Raw genomic sequence first — 17,215 nt, 5'->3', positions numbered from 1 at the left:
AGCTCTACACACCGTAATAAAATTAAATATTTAAATCTAATCGCGATGTGACAGGAATAATTAATCATGTCCATCTAGCACAATCTCGTCTTTTCATCCTCGATACGACACCTCCGATGTAATCCCTCGATACAAGGAATATTTAATCACCGGCATATCAACACGTCAACCGTCCCCTTGATACTCGATAGTTCCCATGCGCCACGTACCTTTCCACGGTTTGCTCATGGTCACTCTGATAACAGATCGCTCCTCGACCACTTCCGGGGGGTTCACCACTTCGAACTACTCTCGATCTCCCTGAGAAGATCGATGTTCTCCAAAGACGACAAAGAACGAGCCGATTCGTCTCGACGGTCCTCAGGCGGAAACCTCCTCAGCGACTTCCTCCCCCTGCGTACCCTCGACGGTGTCGCGGTGTGTTCAACTCGCACGATGTGGAAAGGGAAATTCGAATAACACCCCCGGGATATGTCAAAGAACACGAGGAGCGGTGGACCGGCACTTCCTACGCTATCCACGAGTGGTGCACACCACGTGAAAGAGTTTCTGGGCGACGTGCGCGAGTTTCGCCTTCATATATCGCTTGCGTTCGCCGACCGGCGGCGCGGGTCCTCCCTCTCCCCGAGCAGCAAGCGCGCGCGCGGGCGCGCCCGCACCCACGTGCCCCCCTTGTCTCTTCTTCCTTTGAAGCCCCCAGCCGAGAGTGCGGCCGATCGTTCGAAAGCTTATCGAGGAAGGAAAAGAAAAGAACTTGCACAAGGGGGTACAACCGTGCCCATCCTGTCGCTCTCGATCCATCAGGACGCGCGGTTTCCATGCACCGGTCTGTCGAGCGATCGCGGCGCGTGCCCTTGACACGCGGCCGAGATTAACGTAAATCTCTACGTTCGATGAAGTCACGATGTGTTAAAGAAGTTTTTTTTATAAAATCATTAGTATAACTAGCTAATATATTTAAGTTGAAATAAGTATATATAAAGTGTTAAATATAATCAATTAAATTAAAATGATTTGATAATGTTTAATGAAATTAAAAGAATTTGTTTAGTAAATTATAATCCAAGATTGGATATAATTGAATTTTAATTATAACATTTTAAGATCCATCTTTTATAAAAAAAAAATTAATCCCAAATCTCAAATTTATTAGACACTTTTCAGATATTTATAATTACATGCTTTAATTACCTACGTCTCCTGAACACATTTTCACGCAGTTCTTTCGACATCGCGTCGTCTGAGTCGCGACTCGCGAATCCTTTGTTTACAATCAGAATGTATTTTTGCATCGCGATGAGTTTACTGGGTGCAAGTTTCATTTGCATACCTCTTCCAATTAATCAGTCACAATGGGAGGGTTGCACTTTCGGACGGTAGGCTTGAGGAAAGGAGCGTCCACCGTCCACCGGAGTGCCACGCGTAAACATTCGGCATGCGTGACGCACGTGCGTTACGCGCGATGAAGGTAATGGCGTGTCGCAGCGCCGCATGTGCGTATGCAGTACCATTCATGAATTCGCAAACCTGATTTAGCGGATAGATGACCTTTAACGAGCAACACACGCACGTCAATTTGCAATTTATATTCTTATGTAATTTCGCCGAAATTTATGATTGTGTAAAAACTTTAGAAAACACGTTCGCGAAGAGCAACTTCCAGTTCCAGTTCGCCTCTTATACTTCAAGTTTGGCACTTCGGCGACTCTCGATGTCTTTTATTTATTTATTTAAAAACTTCTCTTGTTTGTTTACCTATTACAATCTCCAGTGGGTCAAAGAAGTACTTGAACACCCAGTTTTCTTACAATAACTTTATTCGTAGGAATAATACATAATTACGAATTGTGTCCATAAGTAATTTATTACATACGGTGTATGTGATAAGTTAATTATGTATTATTCCTTCGAATAAAGTTATTGTAAAAAAAACTAGGTGTGCAAATACTTTTTTGATCCACCCCTAACAGCAAATGTATATTCTGAGAATGTTCAGAGGATATCATAAACTATAAGATATTCTCTATAAGATAAGGATATTCTCAATATATTAAAACATCCTTAGTATATTCTAGAGATATACAGGATTTTATTGCTGTTAGGGACTGTATATGCAAAATAGACATCAATAAACAATTTGAGGACCAAGTACGAGTATCTAAGTATCAAGAAATGAAAAAATAAAACAAAGCAAACAAAAAGTATTGAATAATGTATCGTGAATATCATTAATAAGGATGGCGGATTAGCGCACATTTAAATGCATTATGAGGTGCCAAGTGAGAAGAAAAGTCGACGCGTAATGGAAAAGCGGAAACCAAACCGGGGAGTTTTTGTAAACCAGTTTAATATAAACGTGCGTCTTAATTCGATGTAATATAAATTAACGAGTTCGTTTGCGCGTGTTTTCAAGCGGACACTCGTCCGTGTTCGTGAATTTATGGACGGCGCGCTCTGTGTGTCAGTGAACTTGTCCAAGTCGATTTCGGCGATCACGCTCTCTTTCCTCACTTTCGTTTTCGCTGCCGGATGAAGAGGCGCGATTTTTTTTACGAGGCGCATTTTAACGCCCGCGTTTGAAAAATCCCGCTCCCGCGTGGGCGTGACGAGAGGGCGATCTCTTTCGTTACAAAAATTCAATTCAACGTGACGTGCATTAAGTCAATAAGTCGCGCCGCAACATACGGAGAACGGTATAGAAACACCTGCGAACTTTTGAAGGCCTCGCCGCGCGCGAATTCGGAACGGAGAAAAAATAAACATACCGAGTGAACCGTAACCCAGAATATACGCAAAATTTTTGTCGCGCCTTGTTTCTTTTTTTTTATTTGCGATGTGAATATTATTATGCGGATGAACTTCAAATTTGTCGAAGAATTTATAAGAAATATTGAGACCGTAAATGTTATGCTGGGGCCTGCGCTCGGCCCTACGTTACAAAAAACTCGCGACAATCCTAAATAAAAAAAAATATAACAACAGATATATAAATAATGATGAGTAAATAAATAATATCTACATAACAATAAGTAAGCAAACAAATAAAAATTTAAAATATTAATTTGATTTATATGTATTGACCTAATTAATGAAGATTGTGTTAATTGATAAATTACTTTAATTTCTCGATCGTTTTGAATTAATTTTATCGATAAAATAAAATCTTCTTACTCTTAATCTTTACGGCCCTGCCTGAAATAAACGCTACGCGCATTTTTATCACGTTATCGGTGTTTATCTGCTACTTGCGTGGCAGATAAACACCGCGCCGCCGTCCTCTCCCGTCCTCAGTCAACAGATAATAATTAAACGGCATTAATTGGGTCATTATGCGATGACAACGCGACTCCGCAAATAGCTTCCGCAATTAGCGCCGTGCACTCGTCGTCGCTGCTGCATGGCACTCGTGTTGCATTCTCGCGCGCCTCTCGCGCACAAGAATAATTATGCCTGTGCAACTTACATACGTAACCCCGCGATAAATTCTCCGCGTTCGTGCGCACGTTACATAGCAAGTCGCGTGTGTTACATCTCGCTTCCCTGGTATTACGTTGATCGTGACGACGTTTGATGAGAACAGTTGTACGACCATCGAGAGAACCAGATATGACAGGCTGAGAGTAAAAATGACCTATCTGCAAGGTCCGAGCAAAAGTGAGTTAGAAATGTTTCCGCGCAAAAACGAATTGCTTGAGGTTCCGGGCAAAAACGAATCACAGAATAGCTCCGAGCAAAAACGACTCAAATACATAAGTCGTTTTTGCCCGCGAAGAAAACTAGAGTCATTTTTGCCTGCACAGAAAACTCGACTCGTTTTTGCCCGCGCAGAAAAATTAACTCGATTTTGCCCGTGCAGAAAACGACGCGTTTTTGCCTATGATGAAAAGCAACCTGATTTTTGCCTGCTTTGAGAAATGAACTCGGTTCCCGTCCGCGTGGAAAAATAAATTCAATATTACTCGGACTTTTTGTGTTTTTTAAACATTTATATCCAAATTCAAAAAAAAGAAATAATTCAAAAATGCTTTTAGAACTACAATTTACATAATTTTTTCCAAATTAAGACGATGAATTTGGATTAAAAGTACAGGTTAATTATTGTTTATTTATGATTTTGAACCAAATGTTGGGTAGGATAAATTAGAAAATTGGCAGTATTTTTTTATCATTATATTTTTAATAAACATAAAAAATAAACATGTATTTTAAACATTGTTTTAACTTTTACATATGTCTTTTCGGTACATTTCTATAATCTCACTACATTCATTCAGGTCCATAATTTTACTTGAAGCTAAGGTTTCACTCTGCGTCACTATCACCGCTCGCTAAGTCAAAATCTTTAGACGAATTTTATACCACTGCAGCTAAGTTTCATCGCGACATGAGTGTAAATTGACAAATTAATATAGTAGGATATGTAAAAATTTCCCTTTGATTCCTCTATTAATTTTTTCTCTTCAATTAGAGATACGCGACGGCATACTTCGCCACAGCGTGCAATTTTGCGACAGCGAACCCTATATATATATTACGATAATTGAAAACAAGAATCATGTTATCATATAACATTGAAGTGATAACGAAATTTAATGAAACATTGAGTCACACCCCGTCAATTTAAAGATTGATCAAAAATATAAACATGGTCTCGTTTGAAGTTATTGTAAGAGTCTACGAGGTGTGGCTCGAAGCTCGAAGAATATTAAAGCAAAGTCGTTATCGATTACCAAACAGTATCGTACCGTTGAGTTAACTATAAAAAAAATTTCATTTAGGCGAATTGATTTCACTCGAAGTAATTATTATACGCAAACAGAGATATAATTATTCACGTATTATTCAATTCAGAACTTAGTAAAATTAAATAATTTAAAAGAAATTATAATGTAATATAGTTAAACATAACGAGAAATAATATAAAAACTATAAAAATGAACAAAAAATCTATTTATTTCTTATTTTAGTGTCATCTAAATTTTATTTCACTACAATTTAAATTTAAATTTTAGTTTTAACTTAATATAAGTTCTGCTCGCTGAGGGCACATTGCTTACAAACGAAAAGATTTACGAAATTAAAATCATATTTAGTAAAAATTGTAAAAAAATATTTGAGTAAAAGATACATGAAATCAAATAACATATATCTAAATATAAAATACATAGATACAAAGTTATAAATAGTATATATAAATAAAATACGTAATAAAATTAAAAAGAAAATTAAAAACACAAGTTTGAAATCATATTAATTAAGAGAATTATAAATTATAATTTTAAATAATCGAAAGATATGCAGTTTATTTTGATCACTTTAACTTTATACTTTGATTATAATTCTTTCTTGATGAATGTTTATCGGGAATTAGGATTAATGCGTTTTCCAGATTAGAATAATCATTTTTATTTAATTTCTATCACAGAAAAATTTCTATTACAGAAAAATTGCTATTACATTTCGATGCATTTCTTCAGAGAACAGAAAATTTCTCATCTTGCTAACAAACTGTTTTGAAAAATAATTGAACAACAGTAGTCTATATCGCGCATATAGATAATCACGCTAAAGTTAGGCGAACAATTAGATTATCGTCGCGATAGTGTGAATGAAGAACGATTATGCGCTCTTCTGGGAAACGGAAAGAACGCGCAGGATTATGCAATTCACGTTCGGGAATTCGCAGGATTGAAGAAAATTACGCCGGCTCAATGCGAGGCACGCCGCGCCGTAACGCTTTAATGACATTGGCGGACCGTACATCACGATCGAGGAATCGCTACAATGCTCATCGTAGCATTGATTATTGTTGAAATCACACTGATTGATCCTCGTCTTTCATCTTTCGCAATGATTTCTAACAATGACGCTAATAAATCACGCGCGCATTACTGGGCGAGCAAAAAAAGAAGATGCATCTCCGGAAAGATCAAATTCTGAAGCAATTTTCAGATGCCTTGTATACAAAGTGACTCGTTAACTTTAATATTGCTTTTATTCTTAAGAATATTTAGTTTTAAACATATTTTTTTTAGTTAAATGAAGATGCTCGCGAAAGAAAATTAAGCAAACTATATTAACTGCATATTGATTTTATATGATAGTCGTGATATGTAGCAGCAGGAACTGTTTGTTTAAGTTTCGATCAGTGGAAAATATATCTCCCCTAGAATTATTATTTACCTACATGAGGTATGGAAAAATTTAATTTAATCAGCTTAGGTTGCTGTGCAAATATATCGTGCACATGCCACTTATGAATTATATCTCGCACGATCATCTGTCTGGCCGGTCTGATTAATTGCGCTTGCGATTTACAGCGTTGCGAAAGTGTGACAGTAGTCGATATAGAGGAATACCATTCCTCAGGGTTGTAATCATTTTGTTAAGTAAATCTTTAATTTTCATTTATAATGAATGATAAAAATCTTATCCTAACAACTACTCTGGATTTTTTCTTATCCACGCCATTTTTATATGACAATTTAATATTGCCTTCAAGTCAGTCTGCATGCGCAGAGATGGACATTATTCGAATAAAGTTTTATCTAGTTCGCTATTCAATTAAAATTTTATTTGTTATTTGTATTATCCATTACTTATATACTATAAATAATTGTTATTTGTTTAAATTATTATTATATTAACAAATTTTTTTCTTCGTCAGTGAAAAAATTAACAAGCGTTATTATTATATTATTTGACAATATAGTGTAATAATATTATTCATAATGTTATTCATACGATAGTATATATATTATTCGTACAAACAATGAATAACTAGTATACATTATTCAAATAATTATTTAGATAAGAATTTATTTAAATTAGCGTTTAGTTGAATAAATTGTTAACCGAATAAGACTTTATTTGTTATTTATGAATAAATTATACTTTGTTTTTTTTTTATTATTCAAATAAAATTTTGCCCATTTTTGTAGGTCTGAATGACTCTTGAATATAATAAAATTGGAAAAAAATAATTATGAATTAAACCTCCCCGAACAAACTTTGAGATCAACAATTATATTAATATTAAAATTTATGTTGAATTTTAAATGTTAAAAAGTTTGATGTCAGACTGTGCAAACTGTCAAATACATAGGAAACTTGCGTGTATGTAATTAAAATAAATTTATATACAGTTTTATATAAATAAGTAAAGTTTCAAATTAATTTGTTTATGGAATAGTTTAATGTAAGTTGATATAAATTCAAACTGTTAAAACAACGTTTGCTATATTTATTTTAATATCCGGTTTAATTATATATCGCTATATTTAACATTAATAATTAAAGAATCACCAAAACGTTTAAACAAATTTTTGTTAAAGAAAAATTTACTTTGCATTGTTCAAGGAATTTATTCGCGAAATAAATCTCGTATGTTACGATACAGTGTGTATAACAAAACGATGCGTAGTAAGGATAATAATTGAATGTCGGAAATTGTTGGATCTTGACAAGCAATCGTTTGTATTTCGAAACAAAAAGTAAGTACTGTGAGAAATCTCGACTACCCCAGACTGACGTTACTATAATTTTTTTACAATTGTTCATACATATCGGCGAAGTTCTTTTAAAATTTGTGAAATTACCTTTATTATCGTAATTCTGAAAAGTGTGTTATAAAATTAATTTATTTTTTAATTAATTTAATTTAAATTAATTACATACGGTATGCCAGGCAATTTTTTTGCACAGCTGTTAAAATAACAAAAGCTGATTCATCATGCGCAAATGCGAATGGATTTCACGAAAGATTTTAAATTTTAATTCGCGGCGCGTCAAATTCCTTGTTTATTCGTTTCATTATAAATGCATAAAACTTAATTGCGTCACGTTCCCAGAAAACTCATAAAATAGATTTTGCGTGACAAAACTGTAATTTCGCATCTACCTTAAAATAAAAAGATTTATCTGACTCGATTCTTTTCTTCACGGAAATTCTTCGTCTTTGTTGAAGGATCCTGTCAGCCTGTCTAAGAATAATCTTGATGAAATAATTAATAGCATTTCTCGGCGTGGAGAGAATAATAACGGAATGAGAGATTAGAGTAATACGCGATTATAAGGAACACCTTTCTGTTGCACAAAACGATGAATCGACAGCGCGTAAACACACAACATCATCAGATTATCGCGGTGATTATCGAGATCGTTAGGGTGCAATTTTTCGAACGCATAACATTAATAGTCAATGGTAATCGCGCGTGCAGAAGCCGCCGCCGCGAGCTAGTCGTTGATCACTGTAATAGTCGACGCATAGAAAATGAGGCACGCCAACGACGCAGCGGAATGCAAAATTTTCCGCTTCGCGCACAACTCGCCGTTTCCGGTCAAACACGATCAAGATCGCTTTGTAAAGTAAAATTAATTTTCCGGAAACTTAATTTGAGAAAAAACGAGAATGAATTAAGAGAATGCACAAATTCCGCGAAATTTTAAATAAATTCAACAATTTTTACATAATTTTAAAGATTTCGCTAATCATCGATACTTGTATAAAATGCAATGCAAAATTCTTCATCGAATATTGAATTAATTTATCGTGTTTTTGAGAATTCGACAAAAATATGGGTAAAATAAAAAACTGTAAACTGCGTTTCAGGAAAACAAGTGTCGCGTTTTACGCAATAAGTATAACTGATAATTTGTATTGATTATTCTTGATAATTAAAGTGCCACGCAAATGTTTCGTAACATGCTAGTTTCGCCTGAAGTCTCTTCGCCGATAGTAATTTCGCGGAGAATAACTTGAAATAAATAACAAACAAAGGAAATAAAGAATTTAATAAATAAAATTTATTGAATTTTATTTTATTGAAAAATTAAATTTCCATTTTTCGCGTATTTTGGAAAATGCAATAATAAGCTATGAATTTTTTACATTTTATTAATTTTTAACATAATTTAATATAATGCGACACGCGTTGCAAATTTAAATTTGCCGTTAAATATTCACAATTGCAAATTTATTGAACCACAATTATTCAGAAATTTTATTTTATATATATATATATATATATATATATATATATATATATATATAAAGAATAAAAATAAATTACATTAAATTATAATAGTGAACGAGTTTCGAGCTGCGTTCTTTTCATGAGTTGCACGTAAGTCGCGATCTGTCGAGAGCGATTTAAAGCGCTGCAAAATTAAACGTGCGTAGCACTGATACAGCTATGCCTGCCCGTCGATAAAATAGGAATTTATTGTGATCAGTAAATAAGCAATTTAGCCAAAAATATTGCAATAAAATATTAAAAAATCAATTAATTAATATTTATATTATTATTGTATTAAAACGTTCGATGTAAAAGTACTTTTAATAACGCCTGTAAAACTTTGAAGTATCTTACAAGTGATAAAGTTGCAATTTCTCATCGCCGTAGATAAGAATATAACGATAAAAAGATTTTTATGTTAAAATAAAAAAATAATATTATTGATATATTATATAATATAATAAATACTATATTAATTTTGTCCAATAGATACATCGGTTGTAAAAAATTTTTATTTGTGTATCAATAATTTAACACACAAATTCGAAGTAAAAGGATTAAGAACTAAGATCGTAGCGAATTATATATTTACGCTGCGTTACGCCGTTTTTATATGTTTAACCCTGGATTTCCTCGAGAGTTGGCGAACTTAATTGAACGGAAAATCGCCTCGTAATCCCTTTCTCAAAACACGACAGGCCATTTAATTATATGTAATTGCATAACGATATGCAGCGATGCATTCATGCAGATACGTCAGCGTCGGACGCAGTGCAAGATATCCCTGCCGGAAACGCATTCTTCTGTGTTTTCATATATTTATGCACGTAAATGATTCGAAGAACTTCCGCGGGATTGATCAATGATACGAGTTCCTTCAGAAAAACCTCACGAAGCGTATCGGGTCGAGGTTTACCTATTAAATCGGTAACTCATCCGTAAAATTCGTATCGATTCAAAAACATAGAATTATCCATGAAACCGCCTTATTTATCGCAAAAGAAGTAAAAGAATATAAATTAAAATAAATAATTGAATTTGAATCTTCAAGAAATGTATCGGAAATATATCTATTTTGTGTTCGCATTAACACGTTCCGCGCCGGACTAACGTGATACTAACTTTTGTTCTCGACACCGCGTGGGTCACTATAGTGACCCTCGCAGCATGTTCATTATAGTTGTTAAATAAATTGTATTCCATAATAATTACAAAACTATAAAAATTATTATTATTAGAAAAAGATCTAAAACAAAATGCAATGTAAAAGAAAGCAAATATTTTTATTGAACATTTATTTAATATTAACATTTAATATTAAAATACTTGTTAATAATCAAAAAGCTAAAATGTCACGGTTTGAACGAAAAGTTTAGCGTGAGTCACCGATGACCCATGCGGCACAGAACGTGTTAAAATACAAGTTTCTTTTTTCCATTCTCTGTGGAAAATTAAATATGAAAGGATATTGCAGTGGACTCACGTCGATGCCGTCGCTCGGGACTCCCTTCAGCCACCTTAGGTATCGACGATGCATGACGCTGCGCTCGGTCATTTTCCACGTACCCTTCGGGAAACACCGTGGAAACGTTCATTCCGTGTTTCTGGAATCGCAGGATTTAATTATAATCATTATCCTTAATCCTTGAATCAACAGTTCCTCTTATTCATCTCCTCTATTCATATTCTTCGAATATTTCAAGCGTCATTCCTTTCCCAGGATACAGAGATTTTTTAATAAAAAGATTTAATTAAGAAAAATTTGTCTAGATCAGAGATATGCAAATATTGCACGCCTCATTATCTATTATATACGTCATTACCATTTTTTTACTCGTATGACCCATTAACTCAAAGTTGCCCCTTTTCATATTGCGATGCGAAACGTTACACAAATGCGAAACGATATAAATTAATAAAGGCACTTATTGCGTGCAAATTTGCAAGTGGAAATTTGAACATGGAGCGACATAACGATCTCGACTATTTCGCGAGATCTCTCGCGACGTAACTGCATTCTTTATTGAGTTCCCGATCGTATTAGAGTGCTTGCTAATTCGTCGTCTAAATTCGACTTCGTTAGCGTTTCTTAGTCAACTTTGTCATTGACCATGAGTACACAAGATTGACGAAGAATATTAAAAGATTCTTTATACTAAAGTAGAAAATAATAAATTATAATTATAGAAAAAATATTGTCCGTGTTTTTATTATTTGTCACTTTAAAAATGATGTGTATTTTATTATTCAATTAAAAAAACGAATCAAATATTAGTTTATTCACTTCTTTTTATTCACAGTAAATAAATTAACATAAATATTAAAATTAAATTTGCAAAAATAATTACTGTAAAAATTGATTAGAGGTTAATATACCGGTAGAAGACATCGTTTGTATAGTGAGGAATAAACGGAGAAGTGGCAGGAAATATTTTATCCTCGTAATATTGTCTTTATTGTTACGAAAATTATCATTATCGAGTGGCTTTAGAGTCCATTAGTTACTTGGTGAAAACCTAGTTATCGTATGTCCTCTAGTTCGGTAAGTCTCGTTTCTGTCGCAGAGAGATAGAAGGCTAAAAATTTGCATATATGTGTAAATCTTGGAAATTACACCAAGTACCGAAAATTTGCATAAGTGGCGGTGCCGACGCTTTTCTCCTTCTTATTTTATTATCTTTGGCTGCAGACCTAAATCAGAAATGTATACATATCGCGAGACATATAAATTCTGACTCATTGTCAGGATTCAGGTACGACGATAAGACGCTACGTATCGCTTTTAACATTGCGTCATAATTATCTCGGCTGCGTCATCGCCGACGAAAGTCGGCGTTCGAACGAAAGAGAGTTCGAACATAACTTATCTTTCATTTGCGAAAGCTATGAAAATCGTACGCAAGTATGCGAAATAAGAACTGATGATAACGATAATTCGTTTAAACGAGCTATATTTATTATGCATTTATTAAATATAAACATTAATTTTCAATTTTATATCTGTACTATCGCAATCATAATCGATAATATATTGTATGAATTGGAGATTATTATCCATTATTTACAATTAGTGCCAAAAATGCATATGTTTATAACGCATTCATTATACATACAATATACATATACAGTACTAACCCTAGGTATACACTTTGGGATCTTCAAAACCCCAGATAAAGTTTGAAACTCTACCATTGGTAGAATGAATACCTAAGTAGAAGGGATACAATCATCTTTTAAAAAAGTTTGCAGTTTTTTCAATAGCTAACAACTGCCGAAGAAATTAATTGTCTGTCGGTTTTGTAATAATTAACACCTAAAATAATTCAGGTGTCTCTTGGACCCCAATGTATTTTGCACAACTTTTTTTGCAAGTAAGTATATTTTCTAATTTATTTTATTCGAGTATGTAAACATATAATCAAAACAATATCTGATTATAATAATAAAGGCTCACAAGATTACAAATCAATCGAAGAAAAATGGAGCGTCGTTGAGCCGTAACAAGGTGTTGGTGTTCGTATATTCTATACTTAAGTAAAGAAGTAACGAATTATAATGTACATACTGTACATACATATATTCCAACTTTATAGACTGCGCGCCGCAAATTTGTCGGACTTGAAACACAGCTACCTTGGAACATTAATATACCCTTCCCTCCCAGGAATTAAATCGAGACGATTTAATTGTTTAAAAAACTGTAAAAAATTTATTGCGAAAAATATTACCTCAGCCAGGATTCGAACCTGGAACCTCCCTCATTCCGTGAAGGGCGTCTTTTTCGCAATAACCGGTTAATAATAATAAACTTGAAGAAACGCATATCTATGCCCGCGTATATAATATCTGTGATTATATTTTTATCATTTTTTAAATTTAAATATTGTTATCGGCTTTTCTAAATTTGAGCACGAGATCGTTATAGAACGGTTAGAACATAAAGTATACCAATAGTTTACACTTGTATATTGTTCTAGATAAATAATAGAAACTCGTAACTGTAACGAGGTAAGATGCTCAACATTTCATACCATATTTTTAGAAAATTTATGATGCGACGATTACAATATAATGAGGTTACATCTGTATGAACACTCATTGAGAGAACGTGTTTGGCACCGAATATTCGGATGATAAAATGTGCGACGTACAAGAGATAATGCAAAAATGGGAAAAAAAAATAAGATGCGAGTTTTTTGTCCACGTGGCAAGTGACAAGGATAAAAAGACTTAATTTGCATGCCCGCAGTGCAAAGGTCCTCGATCTTTGTTATGTTGTACTCAATGCACTGAACAGATGACGTAATCTATATGTGAATGATTGTTCTTTTTATTTCTTATATTTTATATTCTTTATTCTTTTTATAAATAAAAAATGCATTATATCATTAAGTTTGTATATTGTTTAACAAAAATCCTAACTTTTATACCTGTATCTGCAAAACCGCCAGAAAATAGAAATGTAAAAATTCATCGTTCTTGGAGCCTTGTAATTTTGATAATAATATTTTAATATTTACGCAACAAATTTCTTTTGTACTTTGAAATATGCCCTTTCAAGAACTGAAAAGTTTTCTTGATTATCTCTATTAGCAAGAAAGATATGAATTTTTCAAGCAATTATGATAAAATAACGTACGTTTTCTTTGCATTTATGAATATAGTTACAATTTTTCAACACGTGTTTAATAATATTTAGAATATTTCTGAATAAATATACATATTTTTCAGTTTATTTACTATATGCAAGAAAAGAAGTCAAAATATGGTAACTTTCTAGAGTATAATGAAAAGAGTAGCAGAAGTCCTCCAAACCCCAGTGTGATGTCTACGTGTGCGAAAAATAAATGTGCATACCTAAGATTAAAAGATATCTTATTTCTGTGAGTTCTCAAATCATTTCTAAAATTTTGTAACAAGTTATTTATAAAACTCTAAAGTTATTCGTAAAAGATTGTCGGCTAAAGTAAAATTGAATTAAAAATTCAAATTTAAATATTTAATAAACAATATTTAATTAAAATAAATTGTCGTGTTCTCATTCATGGATTTGATACTATCAATTGCCCGCGATCACTTTCCAATTAAGAAAAAGGAGAAACTTACTCCCAGACGTCGGTTTAAACCGAGTCTCCTGGCGGCCGAATGGAAGACCAGGAATTCACGCCACAAGCTCAGATAGGAGGTCCTCTTGGCAGGACGTGACATCCCCAGATAAACAGATTCTGCGATCCACGAGCACACCACCCGCCGTCCCCATGGGTCATCCACCCCGTCACGAAATCGGCTGACCCGACGGATTAGCCTTGTCCCGGACGCTCCAGGACTAACCCCGCGAAGACGGCGCGACTAGCGAACGGCCACTGAAAGGATCCTCGGCCACCCTGAACTCGCCGATCCGACGTCCACGTGCCACCGAGGGTAGTGGTGGTGATAGCGATTAGTATACGTAATAACGACCTTGGCATCAACCTCGCCGAGTTGCGTGACGCCGTGGTGATCGTTCTGCTCGCAATGTTCCGGTTGCATCGGTTCTGCTTGCGTCGACCTCGATAACGTTACCATTGTCCCGATAAATTGTCTCTTGATTTTCGTATCGAAGGAGCGCTCTAGTTGAAAATGATTTACTCCTAATACCTACCAACGGACAGGTTATAACTTTTGTAGACGAGAATGCTTCTAATTTGATCTTTTCGTAATTATAAATAATTATATAATTTCTTTTCTTCAACGAAGATATTAGAATTTTATTTTTTTTGTTATTGTAATTATATAATCTTTCTTCTTTTTCTAGTTATTTTTGGTATTAAATAAATAACTTTGTTTTTTTTCTTCTCTTTCTCTCTCTATTTTTCTCTTTTATCTTTTCGTTTTCTTCTCAATTTTCTTTTTTTCTTTTTAAATTAAAATCTACATTTTTTACAATCTTTTTCCTTTTCTTACTTCCTTTCCTTCTTTCTTCTCCTATTTCAATTCTTTTCTTCTCTTTTACTTACCTTTCTCTTCTTTCTTTCGATTGAAAATCTAGGTGAGATACACATTGGCACGCCTCGTTTCAGTTACATTTCTCTTTACGGCCGTACGACTTTTGGCCTTTCACGGCTTTCACACAAAGGCGTATAAACAGTTGAGTACTATCAAGGCCACAGATAAGATTCCGTTAGTAATGGCCGGCGATCTCCGACCGCCGGACTTCCGGTCATCGCCTGCAGTGGCCAATTACTCTCGCAGTTTATTTAGATTAACGTCTATGTGATATCATTCGCAACTGAGCCGAGAGTTTTTACGCGATTTTCGCGATGTTAACAACATCTACCGAAGCGATCTTGCTTTACCTGAACGAAGTCGAGGATTGTCTCAACTCTTTCTTGACTGATAGAATTCCTTTAAATTAATTAGATTAATTTAATTTAACTTTATTTAACGCAGAGTTATATCATCTTTCTTCGGAGCTACTCTTTTTGTTCTATAATCATAAACATTTGGTTAAGTTCCAAGAATTAAACCGACACCTGCAGCTGATTTTCGCCGTTGCAAGACACCGATATAAAAATATCTTAGCCGTATCGTTTTCAGAATTCGCGATTAAGGCCACAGCCGAAAGATTCGCCAGTCAAAAGCTATTTGTTATTTCAAGTCCCTCGATTACCCGCACAGTTCCCTCCTGGCGTTCTAGTTCGTACGGCCGTTAATCGGCATTACGGCGATATCGTGAGTTCGCGTGCAGATAAAACCGCGACAATTAGCATACGTGAGGTCAGCCCGATGGACACCGGAGTACGTCATAGCTGCAGTTTCTTGCACCCGTATAACGATCGGTTTGCGACGGACGCGCGCCGCAGGAAAGCTCGCGGAAGTCGCATAATTACACGTGTCAATGTATGAAAAACGCCACGGTGTTGTCTCCACCGCGAAGAAAAAAATTTCTAATCATTCGCCTAAAGAGGTGCACGATGAGTTTTGCGCGTCGTACCGCGATACCAGCGGATGCCCTCTTCAGACTCTTAAGAATCGAGCCCATCCATCATCTTCAAGCGTTATAACGAAGTGCGCGAGTTCATTTGAGAGGCAAATATCTCTTCGTCACTCTAATCGGAAAATTTATTTCTGGGATTATTTACGACTTCTCATGTTGCGGCGATCGAGGCAGAATAATGCGGCTCGATCTTTCAATCTCACGCGCGTCTACTTCTTTGAGATAAAACGAAGATTGACACGTGTTCGGATGCCTGGTTTCCTTCGAGCTGTCTCCTTAAAATCTAACGCGAAACAGCGTCCCGGGAGACTGTTTTAGGTCACATAAGCCTGCATCTGCATCCGATATCCAGTCCAGAAGTGCAATTTAATGAAAATCGTAAAATTTATAAGTGAAAAACCAGATAAAACGGAAAAAATTAAATAAATTAGATAAAATAATCGATTCGCTTGCAAGAAAATATCGATCGTGCATGGTCTTATTATCTATAGTTATACAGTTTAGCTACAACGATTTTTAAACGCCACTGTTCTTCAGTATTATTACCTATACGTGACTTATCATTAATATCTAATATTTAAATTGTTGATCTAATTTAATACTTTAATATTTACGTGACAATAATAAAATATTATTTATTATTATTTGTCTAATTTTAACATTATTGATATTAAAACTGAATTTTTTTCTTTGGTTACTTTTCGATACTTTTTTTTATCGTTACAAAGATCAAAATACAGCTTACTGCTAAATTCGCTAGTATATATATGGAAACGTTGACACGCGTTGCACGCGCATTCTTAGTCGGCGGAAGGACAAAGCGATGAGGTACTTGACAGCGCGCGACGGTCATGTGAAAAGAGCGGTAATGACTCGGCGATGACGATGACGATCCTGTTTGTGCCGCTTAGCTTGGGAAAACGTGAGATGATTCATCTGCTTTTGGCGGACGACAAATCAGAATCGTGTCTGTGTCACCGAACTCGCGTTTCATCTCACATCTTGTCTGTTCGAATTTACAACTTAAATATATCGTTTATAATAAAAATAAATAAATGTATTATTTAACCAATTATTTTATAGTAAATAGATATAATTTTTTTGTGTGAAATTAATTAGCACGAAAAAATTACTGAATTTATCTTTCTAAACTTTGTCGGGTTTTTATAATAGTAATATATATATATATATATATATATATATATATATATATATATATATA

The 17,215-nt window shown here is 34.4% G+C and overlaps 2 protein-coding genes across 4 annotated transcripts in view; one reads left to right on the top strand and one right to left on the bottom strand.

Moving 5' to 3' along the window:
* The window catches only part of LOC112454945 (aquaporin AQPAn.G), a 33,938-nt gene extending 19,544 nt beyond the window's left edge, over positions 1-14,394 (bottom strand). The window contains exons 1-2 of one of the 3 annotated variants that reach the window (XM_025016594.1): positions 14,124-14,394; positions 10,501-10,621 (exon numbers count right to left, since the gene is read on the bottom strand). In XM_025016594.1, coding sequence (XP_024872362.1) covers positions 10,501-10,621; positions 14,124-14,225 — 223 coding nt within the window. In that variant the 5' untranslated portion in view covers positions 14,226-14,394. Of the gene's footprint in view, positions 1-209; positions 560-10,500; positions 10,622-10,840; positions 11,074-14,123 lie in introns of those variants that run through there. The other 2 variants (XM_025016595.1, XM_025016596.1) reach the window with 2 other exon arrangements.
* The window catches only part of LOC112454946 (aquaporin AQPAn.G-like), a 27,025-nt gene continuing 13,208 nt past the window's right edge, over positions 3,399-17,215 (top strand). The window contains exon 1 of the mRNA XM_025016599.1: positions 3,399-3,654. The gene's annotated coding sequence lies outside the window, so the exon portion shown is untranslated. The remainder of the gene's footprint in view (positions 3,655-17,215) is intronic.

Source organism: Temnothorax curvispinosus, unplaced genomic scaffold (genome assembly GCF_003070985.1).
Source record: "Temnothorax curvispinosus isolate PA1 unplaced genomic scaffold, ASM307098v1 QBEX01005552.1, whole genome shotgun sequence".
Lineage (NCBI taxonomy): Eukaryota > Metazoa > Arthropoda > Insecta > Hymenoptera > Formicidae > Temnothorax > Temnothorax curvispinosus.
The sequence above is the reverse complement of the archived record's forward strand: the minus strand, read 5'-3'. Positions and strand labels throughout refer to the sequence as shown.